Source organism: Delphinapterus leucas, chromosome 8 (assembly GCF_059928025.1).
Source record: "Delphinapterus leucas isolate spDelLeu-1000000601 "Yukka" chromosome 8, BTC_Dleu_Yukka2, whole genome shotgun sequence".
NCBI classification, from domain to species: Eukaryota; Metazoa; Chordata; class Mammalia; order Artiodactyla; family Monodontidae; genus Delphinapterus; species Delphinapterus leucas.
Genome location: NC_143136.1, coordinates 74,897,634 through 74,913,809, shown reverse-complemented (window position 1 = coordinate 74,913,809; position 16,176 = coordinate 74,897,634). Strand labels below are relative to the sequence as shown.

The window sequence follows — 16,176 nt, the reverse complement described above, 5'->3', positions numbered from 1 at the left end:
AGCTTATTAGCATGAGCTGGGTAGCGTCAGCGCCCTGTGGGCAGAAACGATTCCACGCGAACGAAAGGGAAAAAGTGAGAGTTTGGAGAGCAGGGGAGAAGGAAAGCGGTGGGGGTGGCGGTGACGCAGGGGCTCAGGCATTGACGCACCCGCCGGGCTGGGCCCAAAATAGCAGCAGCTCTAGCTCGGTGGCGCCCTCCCGGGTTCCCTTCCCCTTCCACAAGGGAGCAGGACGCGCGGCCTCGGGGAGCTTTCCTTGATCCCGGGGGTGGGCCAGGCTCCCAGCAGCTATTTTCAGGCCGTCGGAAATTCAAGCACAGCCATGCTGGGGTGGCAGTTATTGTTTTTTAATATATTCCTCGGAAGGCGGGGGCCAGGAGAACTTTAAGGTTGTAACCGTCCTTCTCCAAACACCAATACTCAGATCTAAGTAGGTACATTCCCTCCACACGCTCCTCCTCCCTTAAACCATTTAAAAAAACACTTGGCTTTAGCCTGGGTTGAGTCTGCGGGCAATTTGAAAATTCTCTCCCAGTAAGTGGGAAAATGTGCTGGAGTCCTTAAAGTGAGCTCCAAGGAAGATAAACATTGTAATGTGATGGGTTATTCTATAACAGCAACCTGTCGAGTCTGGCTTCTTGATAACAGAGCCTTTGCTCAAGTCTTAAGGCACCCAAGATCGAGACGCAGTTTTCACAGCAGCTTATTATAACAATTATTAGTAACCGGAAATGGATTGAGTAAATACAACATCAAAATGAGAAAAAAAGGTGGCTTTTTTTGCCTTCTATTCTACAATCCGTATGAATTTTCTCTTTCCTCAAATTCCTATTCTAGCTCCTAGGAAGTGTGTCTTCTTAGGAAGACACACCGGATGCAAGGCGGATAAACTCACTTAAAGACATTATTGGGTAAGCTATTTCTTGGGTTGGTATTTTTGGTAGTGCTCAGATGTGCTCGGGGTGGAAAGGATCCAGCAGACATTAGAAAGTGTAAAGAATGACCTCGCTCAAAGCTCCAGACTCCTGTGTCCCCACCAGATTCTGATGGAACAGTCTCAGTAGAAGGGCCAATGTCTGTAATTGACTGATCCTGTCAGTAGGGGGCCTGACTCCACAACGTTCAGGAAGATACATCACACACACACACACACACACACACAGGCACATACACACACAACTAGCTATTTACTACTTAGGCCAAGCCCCAGGAGAGCTTGCTGCAGGCCAAAATATTCATATTCTGCTGGAATTCATAAATAACTACAAATCTTTGATTCTCTTCTGTATTTCTCAAAAAGGGAAACAGTTTAACACTGGAATTAGGTTCACAACAGATTTTCTTTATTTCCTCCTGTCCATGTTTAACTCACTGTTAGCTCACAGGGAGAAAAAACAGTCAAAATGGTAATAAAATCTTTCATTTTATCACCAAGCAGTTCAAATTTGGCATTTAGTTTGGAAAAATGAAAACATGTTTTAAAATCCTATGATTACATGTTTAAATAAATTATAGTTTAGAAGAGGATTCCTGTGGGTGTATTTGCTAGTACATAAGAGAATGCTTTTGTGAATAGAGGTTTAATTACACATATAATGGAATCAAAATGTAGAATTGAACAACCTTTTAGAAAATGTTCAAATGATGCTCTAGGCTAAAAGAAACTGAAATTCTGCATTTATATGACTGCAATCCTGCAAGATTCTTGAACATAAATAGATTCTTGAATATAAACTATTTTATAACTCGATTAAAATGACAATAATGTTTCTTTCAGGGCCCAGAATCTGATATAACTTTAAATTATTGCCATGTATAAATACATAAAGTTACCCCAAATGAAGGTCGGTGTTCTTAACAATTTACAATAAATGGGAATAAAATTGATCCTATCCATAAGTAGGTCCTTCTTTTGAAACCAACTAAAACAAATTACAAAATTATTATTTCTATCAATATACAGTATTAGATGACCTCAGAAAAAGCATATAGGAAAATAATGTTACTATGTTATCTTTTATGATATTAGCCAATATTAAGCAGAACATATTTGTACATATATGGAAAAAATATTTTCATAAAAAAACAGTGTAAATAATGCATACTCACATCTAAACCAAAGTATTTTATGCAAGGCTAGGCTGATTATACTTAATAAAATTGAGATATTGGTATAATTTAGAAAGCAAACATGGATTTAATTCCATAGGATTTTGTATCTTAATGCATGCGAAAGGGGTCTTTAGGGATTTATTTTACTATTCTCCCAAAATGTACTCAGAGCAGCTCTTAGCTCTTACAATTCAAATACAGTAAACAGATATACCTGTTATGCTATAAGAATCAAGGTAACTTGAAGACATTTCACAATAATATTAATTAATGGAACCTATGTTAAGCATAAAATGAGACATATTTTAAGTTATATTTGGACAATTTTCATGGCATTTGTTGCCATTCAGCAGGAAGTTTTACATTAGTGATAGAAGAAAGAAATTTCCACTTTGAAAAAAACTCAGTTTCTGAAAATACAAAATCATTTTTTAATATGGACGGTTTTTGGTTATTTGCTTTGCCATTTCACTTGCATTAATAAGATATTAATCAACCAATCATTTGTTCCTCTTTTATGAGATGCCTAGAGAATAAGTCAAATACTCAGCTGGTAATTCACATTTTGGGTAGTTGTGGCTTTTGCTCAGCTTTACCCAGCCCATTTTTCACTCCAAACTACTTAATGCAAAGACTTTAAAAATTATTTCTTGCTTTGATACAGTACTCAGTTCTAGAAATGTGGAAAGATGTGCAGAAGAAAACAGCACTGTTTTTTTCTAGAAGCATCTACTTATAAATTAAAATTCTAAAACTAAACATATGGTAAAACCTCATGCCACTCAAAAAGTATTTTGCATAATAAAAATCCTTCATCTTTTCTCTAACTCTTGACTCTCAGTAACTATCTCCTAAATATTTACTTTAAATTAACCACTTAAAATTTTCTTTTTGTTGTTGTGGTAAAAGACACATAACATAAAATTTACCATCTTACATTTGTAAGTGTACAGTTCAGTGATGTTATATACAGTCATGCTGTTGTGCACCAATCATCACCATCCACCCCCATAACTCTTCATCTTATAAAACTCTAACTCTATAACCATTAAACAATAACTCTCCATTCTCCCCTCCTCCCAGCCCCTGGCAATCACCAATATTTTCTTATGTAAAAATTCTTCTTGATTAAGCAAGGAAGGGTTACTCTGGTTTTAGATTTCCTTGCTGATTTCACTAAACATGGGAGTCATTAAAATGTACAGAGTCCTGAAAGACACTTTAAAGATTCTGAAAATAAGTTGCTATATGCTAAGAATATATCGCGGACACTTGGAATTCTAGAAGTAGCTGATAACATTAGTAACCACCACAGTATTACATAGGATTTTCTTTTAGTAGATAAAATACATACACTTTGCAACAGTTTTCATATGTATATCATAGCTGGTTAGTTTTTGTTTTATCTTTAATTATAAAATAACCATTTTTGATTTTTTTCCCTCAGACTAACTGGCGTATAGGAACTTCTCAATTTAATAAAAAATGAAGACATGTTATTGATATATTATGACAGACATATATGCCCTTTTTTATCATAATTCTGCAATTATCCAGCCTACAATTTTAACACTACAAAAGTAACTTATAGCAAGGACCCTTATAGTGATAAGTAATAAATCTAATTACCATATCCTTTGAATAGATGTAATATAAATTTCATCGCTCACTTAAGTTCTAAAGTTAACAGCATAAACTTGAAGTTGAGTAATTAAGTAATCCTTATATAGACACTTATTAAAGTATTTATACATATTATCTTAAATCTACATCTATCATTTTGCCAATTAAAATTAGGACTTTAATTGCAATTAAGTAATTTAATTGCCAATTGAACAGCAAAATTGCTAAGTGACTAATTTTAATGCCTATTTTAATTACCAATCATGACTGGGGAGGGAGCTAATCAAGTTACATCAAGCAGTACCAGAGTAATGATGTGAAGAAAAAAAAAAGCAGAACAAACATTCAAGGCTACACGCTTTAAAAAAAGAAACATAAATTAAATAAATGCAAACACAATCTTATAAATGTATAAAAATACTGTATTTCAATATCTGAATACAGAACATGCAATAGAGCAAGATTAATTAAAGAAGCCTCTGTCCATCTTCAAAGTAAGGAACACCAAATCAAAATTTTATGTGTTATTTACGTGGCCACCACACTAACCCAGGTGAAAAAACAAAGCTGCATATAGTCGAGAATAAAAGATTGTTTCCTGCTTGGCTGGTTAAATATTTACAGATTGACAGGTTTTTTTTAAAACATGTTTAAATGAAAGGCTACACAAGAGAGAAACAAGTTTCCAGTGCAGCAATGTGGTTTTAAGTTTGAAAAGCAAACAGGGCCAGTGCAGTGGGACTATATACTCTTTCCTGATGGCTCTCCTCCCCACACTCACTCACTCAAATGAAGTGTACCATTAGAGGTCTCATGCCTACCCATAACTTGTCCTATATTACCTTGAGAAAGGCATAAATCTGTCCTATCTTAAATATTTTAAAATACATTCATAGGTTTAAAAAAAATAGAAAGCATCTAGGATTACATCACAATTGAAATTACTTAGAGCATGGGCAATATACCTTGTCCTAATAGTATTTCTTAATTTTCAATGAAAATATACCTTCTGGCTCAAGATTAAGACTATAAACACCAGCAGGCAACCAAAAACTCTGGTGAAAATCTTGACCAATACAAACACATTTTCAAAAGTTTTCACATTCAAACAAATTCTCAGATCAGCAATATGGAAGGGCCATATTGAAAGAGGGAGGTGAAGTTGGGAGCTCAAAAAACAGGAAGTGATTCCCTGGTAGACAATAACAATACCACTACCTTCCAGCTATAGGGATCGCCTTGGCAGCCGGCCACCTCATCTAGAGTAACAATGGACAACCATGAAATCTTTGTTTAAAATAAGTCATGCAAGATACATATCTTGTTTTTGCTACTATATATGTATACCAAATATACATAGTTTTTGTCTACAAATGGGCCCGAAATTATTCACCATGTATGTAATACAACTTCAGAAAAAGCAAATATTGCTGCTTAGGATTTTATGTACTAATGGACTTGAATTCTGAAATAAAGCACAGCAGGACTTTCAGCCTGGCTTTTGAAGAACATGTTAATAATCATGGGGCTTGACAGAAGCCTGCAATATCTGCTCATGACAATAACAGCTTTATAAGGCAAGTTCTGTGTGACTGGTTAAAGGACACACTCACTGTCTATTCAGAAGTCATGGAGATGGAGTCATTATTGACAACCTCACTACTGATCAAGGTTAAAACCCATTGAATGCCGACGCTACAGAGAGAAATACAACCTCAGCCATTAAAAGATTACCAAAAACAGTCTCCAGTAAGGGTTGCCATAACTCAGATATATCTTATTTTGTTCTGTATAAAATTTTCTGCTATTTACATACACAAAAGATCTTATATTATTTGATAATCATTATCAAAATTATTGCCCTAACTCAAGCACTAGGTAACAAATCATCAGCCATTACAAAAAGAGGAAAAAAAGGAGAAATATCATCTTGTAATTTAAAAATGAATATGAAACTTGCATGACTGAAAATATGTATATTTTCAGACTATGTCCATTTTGTGTATTTCGCTAGTTTATCAGTTCACATGAACTAATGTGGTTCACATATTGTTGGATGCAAAATCTTTTAAAAGATAGTACGTCTATAGCTTTTAGATATCCCTTAATAGGTAAAAGTTTAAAAACAAAGTTATCATACATTATTTTACTTTTTTTTTTACCCTTATTTCTTGTTTTTCAGTGTTGCCTCTCCTCATTAGTGAAGGAAAAAGGAGGGATACAGTAAAAGACAACCACGTTTATAATCTGAAATTAGAGCCAATCAATTAAATATTTTATTAATCACCAGGATATTTTTTTAGAAGACCTGTGAAATATTACAGAATCATTCCACTAGGATCTAACAGTGACCTCAGTATGCTGTCACTGACATTTTGGGGGGTAAAAAAACAAACGACCAGTATTACCACATCCAGGATTCAAGTCAAAGTACACACATAGTTGAGGGCATGGAGGTGGGGAGGGAAGGGTATAGAAACTAGTTTACTAAGGAGGTCCTTCTTATCTTTCTTATATTTCATATTTCTAAGTACTTTTCCATAAGTTACTTTCCTAAGTTTAAGAATGACTGAAGTATAAAAAAGCAGAATTTCAAATAGTTAATAAATGGCTTTAGGAGTTACATTGAAACGACTCACAGAATACATAATTTTCTTAGGAGTCCTTTAATTTTCTGATTCAGAAAGTACGGTGTTCCTAAAGACTGCTCTTAAGTACCTAGCTCTAGAAATCATATTTTCCATTTCCCCATACCCTCATCGATTAGTATTTGGTCAGCTGATTGGCAGTTGCCAAGACAACAGTTTTGCTAAACTTTATAAACTTTATCAGCCAGAGGTGGGGGGGGAAGGGGGGCAAGACAGAAACGGATTTTACAGCCAGAATGGTGTGACAGAGCCCCTCAAACTACAAATAGACGTTACGAAATCTGAAACGTAGCTCTGTAGTTCAATTTATACCACAGAAACTGTGAGATGCTACCTTCCTGTTGTTATAACGTATCAGGTCAAGGGATATAAATTGTACCAGGTAATTCATTTTGCCGTTCAGAGAGCCATTAAGTTCCTCCCAGAATATACGTGATTGATATCCCTGGAGGTGAAAGGCTAAAGGAACCATATGGCAACATGTTGCATTCCGTATGCTATCTGCCCATCCGTGCTTAAGCTGCCATTAGCAACATCTGTACCTAACTGAAATCCAGCTGCGCCGACGCCGGCTGACGGAATTGTACTTGGGGGGGAAATCTAGCTTAGCGCCATTAACTTGAGACTTAGAGTCTATGTACCAGGACGGATGCAAGCTTTCACAATTAGACAAGACGACACAAATGCTTTATTAAAGTTTAATTTTGAACTCCCAATTAGCGAAACTGCATTACAAATCGACTGCAATTTCCTAGAAGGCACAGCAAGTTCTCTGCCTGCCTGCCACGTGCGAGAGGCTCCGGAGCCAGCTTCCCCAGCTACCGGCTGCAGAAAGGGGACGGTTCAGAGCTGCTCTCCGCATCCCAGGAAGTCCCTAAAATCCTCGCCAGCCCCTCCTTCCGCGGGGCGGGGGCGGGCGAGGACCAAACCCGCGGCGAGGGGGCGGGGGGAGGACTCAGATGTCCCCGGCGTTGGGAGGGAAGCAAGGGGTGGGAGTGGGCGGGGGAGGGGCGACGGAGGGGGCCTACGCGGAGGGGGGGGGGCCTGCGCGGAGGGGGGCGGGGGTCCTCTAGTATCCGGGCCTCTCTGGAGGAGCCTCAGCTAGTCACGCAGAAGTTTCTCTTTCGCTCTTCGCGCTACACACCCAGGTTGGCTTCCTGCAGGCAGGCCAGGGGTCCGGAGAGCGGGGGAGGAGACAGGAGACCCGGAAGGGCTGCCCAGCGTCCACACCCACCCCAGGTCCCCTCCCCCGACCCCAAACAAAGCCCCCACTCCAGGTCCAGGATACGTTACCTGCCTGGCGCTCCCGGCCCCTCGGTCACCGCGTCCCCCGCTGGGCGCGCCTTGGGCGGGTCCCGCTCCCCAGGACGCACAAAGTGGTCGCCCCCGGCCGGCTAAATCCCACTCTCTCGTCATGTTGGGGGCCAAGAAGGGGGAGCGGGGGAGGTGGAAGCGGAGGTTGGGGCAAGGAAAACTGACTGATAAAATTTTTTAAAAAAATAAAAGAAAAAAGCAGCCGGCGGGGCCCGGCCAGGGGCAGAAGAGGCCGGTTACGTTTCGGGGGTCTCGGGCGAGAGGGAGGGGTAGTGGGGGAGCGGCCGCCCGCCCCCCTCCCCCCGGTCCCCAGCGGCGACGGCAGCTGCACACACAGAAGCCCATTGTCGCCGGCGCCCGGCGTGCAGCCCCGCGGACTCGGCCCCGCGGCCAAGCGCGTCAGCGGCCCCGTCAGCCGGGCCGGGCTCCGTGACGCGCGCGCAGCCCGCGCTATAAATAACCAGCCGCCGGGCGGTTCGGGCGGCTTTCCAGTGACGCCGGGGCGAGGCGCGGGAGGAGGAGGGCGAAAGGAAACAATGAAACCGCCCGCCGCCCTCCTCCCCGGCCGCCCTGGGAGCTTCTCGCCGCGCTCCCCTGTCCCCGCCCCGGCCCGCCCTGCCCGGAGCAGAGCGCGCGTGTGGGAAGGACCTCGCAGAGCCTGCGTCCCCCGAGCCCGCCAGGAGACTCGGGGGTTGGGACCCATCGCTCTCCCCCGGGGCGGGAGGGCTGCTGCTTACACACCGGGGAACGGGCCGGGGGAGGGAACTTGGCGACGAGTTTAGCGAATGGGTCGCTGTGTTACTTACTCCCAGACTGATTTAAACAACTTGATGCTTGCTCCGACGCTTTCCCACACCCATTCTAATACAGGTCGGGTGTGTTTATGGCAGTAAACGCTCACTTCAAAACAAAACACAACACTTCCCTCTTAAACGTTCTGATCTAGCGTATTTTAAAGTATATGCCTGTGTTTGCATCTCATAGGGTTCTGCCTACATCCTACCCTGTATCAGGATTATATTCTTCCTTTCCTAAAATCCACCGTAATTATTTATCTAGGCTTTTGTCGGGCCAGGCCTACGTTACTGTTTTCATTTGGGGAGTTGTATAAAGGGTGCCCAGTAGAAGCAGCTTGAGCATGGGTTCCAGGACTCATGCTCTCAGTCCCAGAGCCTTTTTGCATGTCTTTTTGGCCTTGAACATACCATAGGCCTTGAACGTAGAACATTTGAATTTTCCAAAGTCTATAATATTTCAACGTCTTAGACTTTCATCAAGGCTGCCATTTAAAAGGGGCTTTTTCTATAGGTAAATTTTTTCTGAGGACTTTCTGTCTTGCTTGCATATTTAGGCCATTCTGTCCCACACCCAGACACTCCTCCCTATTAAGGTGCCCAGGTACAACTGGAGGCAGTCTTTCTTCCTGGAACCATCAATTAATGGACTAGTAAGACAGGAGTTCCTCTTGAGCAGAAGATCTCAGATATATGAACTCCACGTTTTCTGGGATGCCGATATACATAGTTTGCAGAAGCAAGCAAAGTTTTGAAGTGACCAGGCATGGATAGAGTGAGTTAAAAGGGCTGAGGAAGTGGTTCTTGGCTCACAAGACAAAGTAGTGTAATGAAGGGTTCACTGGGCCGGTTTTCAGGTTTTAATTCTATATTCATTGTATCTCTCTGTGCCACCTTGCAGAAATCGCAGTCTGTCTCTGCTTCAGTTTTCTCATCTTCAAAATGAAGGACCAGTGGTTTCTAAGCCCCTCTCAACACTAGCATTCTAGGACTTTAAAGGATATAACTGTGTTCAGGTATAAAGTTACTAATGTGAATACCCAGTGTCTCATGGGAAAAGGATAACCAAATGTAGAATAACTAATTCAGTCTTCTTGCAGTTTCTTATTTTGTACATTTTTTCAGAGAGAAAATATATTGAGGCCACTTCAGAAAAAGAATGAATTCACCTGCACGATTACAACTATATTAAGAGGGAAAAATAGTTGTCACTTTTTGTTCCATTCACATGACAGCAAACACAATTACAGTCTGATGATGTCTTAGGCCCTTTCCAACATCATATTCACCATGTGAGTGAATAAATTATGAGTAGCAAAATGTACTAGGACCACTTTCTCCAATTTTGCCCCCAAACCTGGCTTGTATGGTCTTTAGGAGGAAGTTTTCAATTGAAAGACACTAAATTGTTTATCAATGAGCAGTATTTATGAGACAAGCAAAAGTCATCTGATTGACCCCTCACCAGAGAGTCAGAATTTGCCTTATTCTCCTGTCTCCAGGTTGGTGAAGGGAGAAAACATAAAAGCGGCAGAAACAAGTTTAGAGCCAAAGCATTTGCCTCACATAGACACCACCAAAGTGCGATCACAACTAAAAGTTAACCAGTATTTTCCCGGTTCCAAAAGCACATCTGTCTCCCTTTCCCATAAAATGTTCTGTATCTCTGATTTAATTTAATTTTGTCTTAAAGTCCTTTCTTCTGTAGCTTATAAAGAGGTATTTTTCTTTCACTGCTACTTTCCTGAAACTTCCAACTTCTCACATTTTTTTTTAAACATCTTTATTGGAGTATAATTGCTTTACAATGGTGTGTTAGTTTCTGCTGTATAACAAAGTGAATTAGCTATATGTATATGTATATCCCCATATCTCCTCCCTCTTGCGTCTCCCTCCCACCCTCCCTATCCCACCCCTCTAGGTGGACACAAAGCACTGAGCTGATCTCCCTGTGCTATGCAGCTGCTTTCCACTATCTATCTGTTTTACATTTGGTAGTGTATATATGTCCATGACACAGGACAGGAATAAAGTCACATAGTTTTAAATTGAAACTCTTTCCCTTATTTCTTATCTTTTTTTCATGTGACCAATTCCATACTCCATTATCCTTACCCTTAAAAGTTTAACAGAATGAGAATTAGAATATCCAGGCTAAAATTGAAACATGACCAATTTTAGAGAGATGAAAGAAGGCTTAGTTCTAGGACCAGTAGAAGTACAATGAAACAACCAGTTTTCTCAAAGCAAAAGAAAACAAACAAACAAAAAAAATCCAGAACAATCATGCTGAAATTTGTGAAAATAGGAGACTGAAAATATGGAAATCTTTTATTTGGATCTCCTTGACACCATAAAACTTGTTACAATTTTTTAAACAGTGAATGTTTTAGAATGTGGATATTAATATCGCCAAAGTTTCTGTCTACCTGAAGTTAAATCCTTTGAAAAGACTCCTCTATGGTAACAGTATTGAAAAATTTATTAAAGAAACTATTGTGCACTCTTGCCTTATTACTCATTTAATCTTGATCTATGTTTAGAGAGTTGTGCCAGCCAGGTCGAGGCCTCAAAGAAATGAGCACAAACATTTACCCTTTCCTATGCAGTATAGTTTTGGTGATAGAAAATTCATTTGGAAAATATCATTGAAGTTATAGTATAAGCAAATTCAGTAACCTTTAAATAGATAAACAGAAAGCTACCGACAAAGTGATAATGGATTCTCAGTATTTCAAATGAAAAGAAAGGGGTAACCAAAGTTTTAGAGCTAGGAGCTTTCTGCATTTAAAAAGCCAAGAAATTAAGGCAGGCAGTGTTCTTAAAAAGAAGGTTGACTAAATTCAGCAAAATTAACAGGGCTTCCAATATCAGTTCAAAATATGAACGTACATACATAACTGGCCCTCTATTTTCTTTTCCTGATTTTAATGGTTTATCCCCAAGCTGTACAGCCTTTGGTAACTCCTTGATGAGATCCATTATAAACAGCTTTGTTCCTCCTGTATAAATTATAACATCAAACCAGGATTTGTTAACAGTGAATTAAAAAAAATTCTTTGTGAGTCTTCAGGATCCCAGGGCTGCTTGCTCTCTGATCCATTCCTGGCTCTTCTCTCCCCCTTTCTGGTCTATATCACAGGGGAGCTGATCCTGCAAGCAGCGTTGCCCTGCCTTCCCTTAGGAGCTGGCTGCCAGCTGGGTGGGACCAGTGGGAAGCAAGAGCAGGAAAGGAGAGAGCTGGAGGATGGGCAACGTCAGGATATTCCTCACTCAGCCTCCCTGCTCTAGCTCCTGCCAAATGCCCTGTGACTTGACCCTGGGCTCCAGTAACGTTGCCTTTTCCCTTTATTCCTCCCACTTAAGAATCATAGTGGCTTTATCCTATTCAGAATCAGCGTCCTCTTTGGGGGTTCTCTTCTCCCTTCTGTCACCTGCTTTTACAAATTCCTTGAATTAAATTCCCCCTCTGTTGACTACTTAGAGCAGTTTCTGTTTTTCTGCTTGGAGCCTGACTCTATACATCCTATTGAAAGGCATTATTGGATGATATACATGGAAAACTCTATTATTCCTTGATTTTCTTTTGCTAGAAATTCTTTACTTTAAATGTGCTATTTAGAAGTGCTAATAAAGGGTTCAGTCCTCAAAAAAGCAGAAAGAAACCCAACACATTTTTAAAAATCAGTGTGCCATGGTCATAATATTCAAAACTATAAACACAAAATATTATAAGCTTTACAGTTCATTAGTCAGAACAGGGCTATACTTAGCTGTGACTGATATATAAATTCCATCCTAAAAAGAGGAGTGGCATATAATACTTGTCAAGACAATTACATCACACATCCTGTATAAGGGGTACTCATTCACCAGCTTATTTGCCAGTGGTCTCTCTGTTTTCTATCAAAGAGAGAGAGAGAGAGAAAGGGAAAATAGAGAAGAAAAGAAAAAAACCCTGAAACTTTCTGTATTACCAATTTGAAATGCCATGTTTGTGAGTCCTTGGGATAATATTTTGAAATCTAAATTATGTCTGCACTTTTTTTTCTCCCTGTATTTTCTGCTATTGCTTCTCTTCTCCCTTCCCACCTCTGTAAGCCGGTCTCCTGCTAGGTATTCATTGTCCCAAGAAAAGGCAAAAAGAAAGGGAAACAAAAGTAATCTATGTGTATTTCTGGCTTTGTTTTATAGAATCCTGAATTCTCAGGGAAGAGGGTTTCAGGACACAGACTAAGTATCTTGAAGGATCTTCAGAGGGAAAAGGGTTTTCCTGAATCTTGGAAGAGGATACCCACAGGCACGCAGAAGGGGAGAGAGAAACAGTGCATGTTCAATGATTCCTGAGGAAGAAGCAAGGAGCTGGGAGCTGATACTGGAGGAGTTGCTGAAATACAGAATCCAGGGTAGACTTAGCAAAGGAGTCCCCTGAGATCATGGTTCTAGCATGCAGGTGTGTCATGGCAGATTAATCATCACACAAATACTACCTGGACCTCATTCATCTGTACCAGCGATTACGTTAGTTCTTCCTCCCATTGACCAGTCAGCACCCCAAGTAGCCACAGTGACTGGTCAGGACATGTGTGGGAGCCACCAGGAACAATTTCTCCCTTTTTTTGTTCTCTGTGCTTGAGCATGGAAATATGTAAACTGCTACCACAGGCAAGAGTCTGCGAGAGAATGCAGCTAACACAGAGAAAATGGACCCAAGAGATGGAGGGGAATTGGGCGTTGAAGACATTTGAGCCTGGATCAAGCTGTTTCTGGAGTGAGACCTATCAGACTCTCAAGTTATGTGAGTAAGTCAGATCTCTTTTAGCTAAAGTCAATTGGGATTGAATTTTCTGTCATTTGCATTGGAAAGACTCCTCATTGATACACTTATCCCTAATACCTACCTGTTCAGGGCCTTAGTGCTGGGGCATAGTAAGCACAGAACTTACCTGAAGACTAATACTGATGCATATACGCTTAGGATATAATTTATTATGCTACTACCGCTGGGCAGGGGGAGAGAGCTTTCATATTATCACATGGGAAGTGGCATGTCAAAATCAAATGGGAATGCCCATTTTGGGTTAAACCTGCAGGGAGGATGAGACTCTTCTTGCCACAGAGACATTAAACCCTCTACCACCACAACAGAAAGTTTAGTGGTAAAAGCTGGAGACATGAAACACAGCAGCCTTTTTGGTCCCTGTACATCTCTCACCTCTTTATTTCTTGATTCACTCAGCCTCAGTTTCCAGTCCTAGTCAACTAACAGGATTAGTTAGACTAATCCCAGATTACCTGTGTTGCTTCATGTATCAGTACCTTTGTACTAGCTCTTTCCTCAGGCTGGAATGAACTTCCCATACTGTCTACCTTTCAATCCCCAGTTAAGGGGCTTTAGCTTCTGTGAAATTTTGCCTGACACCAACACTGCCCTGCTTATTATACCTCCCACCCACATACTCTAAAATTGATCACTTGTCACACTGTGTACATCCTTCTGTTGTGACCCATATGCAATTTTTTGTTCATTTCTCTGTCTCCCGTATTAAACCAAGCTCCATGAGGGCAAGAATTCTCTCTAATTTATCTTGGAATTTTTAGGACCTGGCCATTAGGCTATCTACAATTATTTGTGAATAGTGGAAATTATTGAATACATGAAATAAATGAATGTGGAAGCAGAAGGGGTCATAGATTTTTAGAGCTGGGATCTTAGAGTCCACCTAATCCTTGTGAATTAAAATATTTACCACAGTAACAGGAATAGCAAAGTGATAAATTTTAAGAGAGTCAAAGGTTAAATTTTATCAGAGCGCATCATATGATAGCATTCTTTATTTTATTCTTGCACAAACTATAACCTTATATTACAAAGTTTAAGAATTCTCATTTTTTTAATTTGGCTACCTTAAATTTCTCTTTTGCAAATTTAAGACCTTCTTTTCCTTTAAGTATTTTATTTCCTGTGCAAGTCTGTTTGCTCCCCAGAACTATGCAATATTTGTGATTACAGAATATTTTATTATAGCCAAGAACCAAACTATGAGTTCAAACAGCAAATGAAATCAGATGCTTGAAAGAGCCAAGCTAATTATAATTGGAAAAAGACCCTCCACGAACTTACACACACACACACACACACACATACACACACACACACACACACACACACACACACACACACGACATTTATATCTATAGTCTTTAATAATTCCATGATTTCAACATCTTTGTGTAGGAAGGGAGTTGCTGTTACTTGAAAAGGTTATGTAATGCATCCTGTTTCTTACAGACCTATAGGAATCTGGGCAAGGTTAGAAGCAGGAGGATGAACAAAGTGAGAATCAACATAGCTCTGAATAAAAATGTAGCCGGTTATCTCCACTTAGGGTAGACTCAGTGCAGATTATGTTTTTAGGAAAATTTTTCTCTTCCTTAATGTGAATTGTCTTTGATAATTATTATTTGCCTTTGGGAGATATGTATGTGTAGAATCCAGTGGATGAGCAAGGAGAACGAGGTGTGAAATCTTCACTGCTACCAATAGGTACAGATTGAAATGCAAATTCCACAGGGGCTGTGCTGTTAGAGACCTCTGTAGTATTATTTCATACTGCCTAATTCAGGCTTTGGGAAATGTGTTGCTACAAATAATATCCTGTGGTTGCACTGACTGGGAAAGGGGCTGGACCCTCCATGAGATTAAACGCCATGAGTGGGGCGTAAGGTGGTAAAGATATGTACTGTAGAGATATGAAGAAAGGTATTTTCTAAGGGGAGAGTCAATAACAGTGGACCTTGAGACGGGGGACTTGAGACAAGGAAGAAAGGCTAGGAGTTCGGGATATGCTCTTAAGGGTATCTCTGTGTAAGTAGTAAGTTTTTTTGTTGCTCTTTTCCTTTGACCAGTTGGGAAGTTTTATTTAGTGAACAGTTTGTAATCTGTCCTCTATGTTGTGGTTTCCTTCATTTGTTTCTAACCTTCAGTCGTTATTAACACCTGCACAGACTTGAGTGGTGGGTGTATGGGACAATCAAGGAAAAGAAGAACAGCTTCGGAAAGTATAACCTTCTGCACGTGGCATCTCCCTGAGACCAGGGTTGTGGTCCCTACTTCTGACAAGCAGCAGGGAAGTGAGTGGTGGCCTCTGAAGGCTCGTGGAGGAGACCAAGGCCCTGAAAGAGCTATGGATGAGCAGATAACTCAGGAGAGTGGGGCAAAAACTTTCTTTGCCAGAGGTGTCAGAGCTTCCGGTCCATTTTAACTCTAAACACTGTATCCCCACACTCCCTTCCCCTCAAAATCTATTTTCTTGCTGCTCTTTCACCTTTCGTCACTTTTTACTTGGATTTTGGCAACAGCTGACTATGTCGTCTCCTGTCACCAGTCGCTTCCTTGCCGTGGCCTGGCCCATAACTGCCTTGGTTGTGTTTCTAAAGAGCTCTGGCCCTTGACCTTCCCCAGTGCTTGGCCAAAACCTCCTGTAAAAACCTTCTTTCTGCTTGTTTACTGTCCTTGGGATTTCTATCGAAAGTTGCACCTTTCATTTGAAGACGTAGGTATTCAAAGCTAGCAGGGGTGCCACTAAAGTCATTAAGAGGTGCCATTAAAGTCATTTATCATGCTAAGAGGATTCCATTTAAAGATTTACCCACTTAAAGATTACTCAAGTTTTCAGTATTGA

At 40.5% G+C, this 16,176-nt stretch overlaps 1 protein-coding gene across 1 annotated transcript; it reads right to left on the bottom strand.

Annotated features, from left to right (window-relative positions):
- Window positions 1-7,067: 7,067 nt before the first annotated feature.
- On the bottom strand, window positions 7,068-8,847 carry LOC149748580 (uncharacterized). Its single transcript, XM_089916813.1, has 2 exons — window positions 7,677-8,847; window positions 7,068-7,540 (listed from the first exon to the last, which is right to left on the bottom strand). The coding sequence occupies exon 1, from the start codon at window positions 8,398-8,400 to the stop codon at window positions 7,702-7,704; it is 699 nt and encodes a 232-aa protein (XP_089772939.1). The 5' UTR covers window positions 8,401-8,847; the 3' UTR covers window positions 7,068-7,540; window positions 7,677-7,701.
- Window positions 8,848-16,176: the final 7,329 nt, after the last annotated feature.

What these genes read in the sequence shown, in the direction of transcription:
- LOC149748580 (XM_089916813.1), bottom strand. Translation starts at nt 8,400, where the DNA reads ATGGGTCCCAACCCCCGAGTCTCCTGGCGGGCTCGGGGGACGCAGGCT.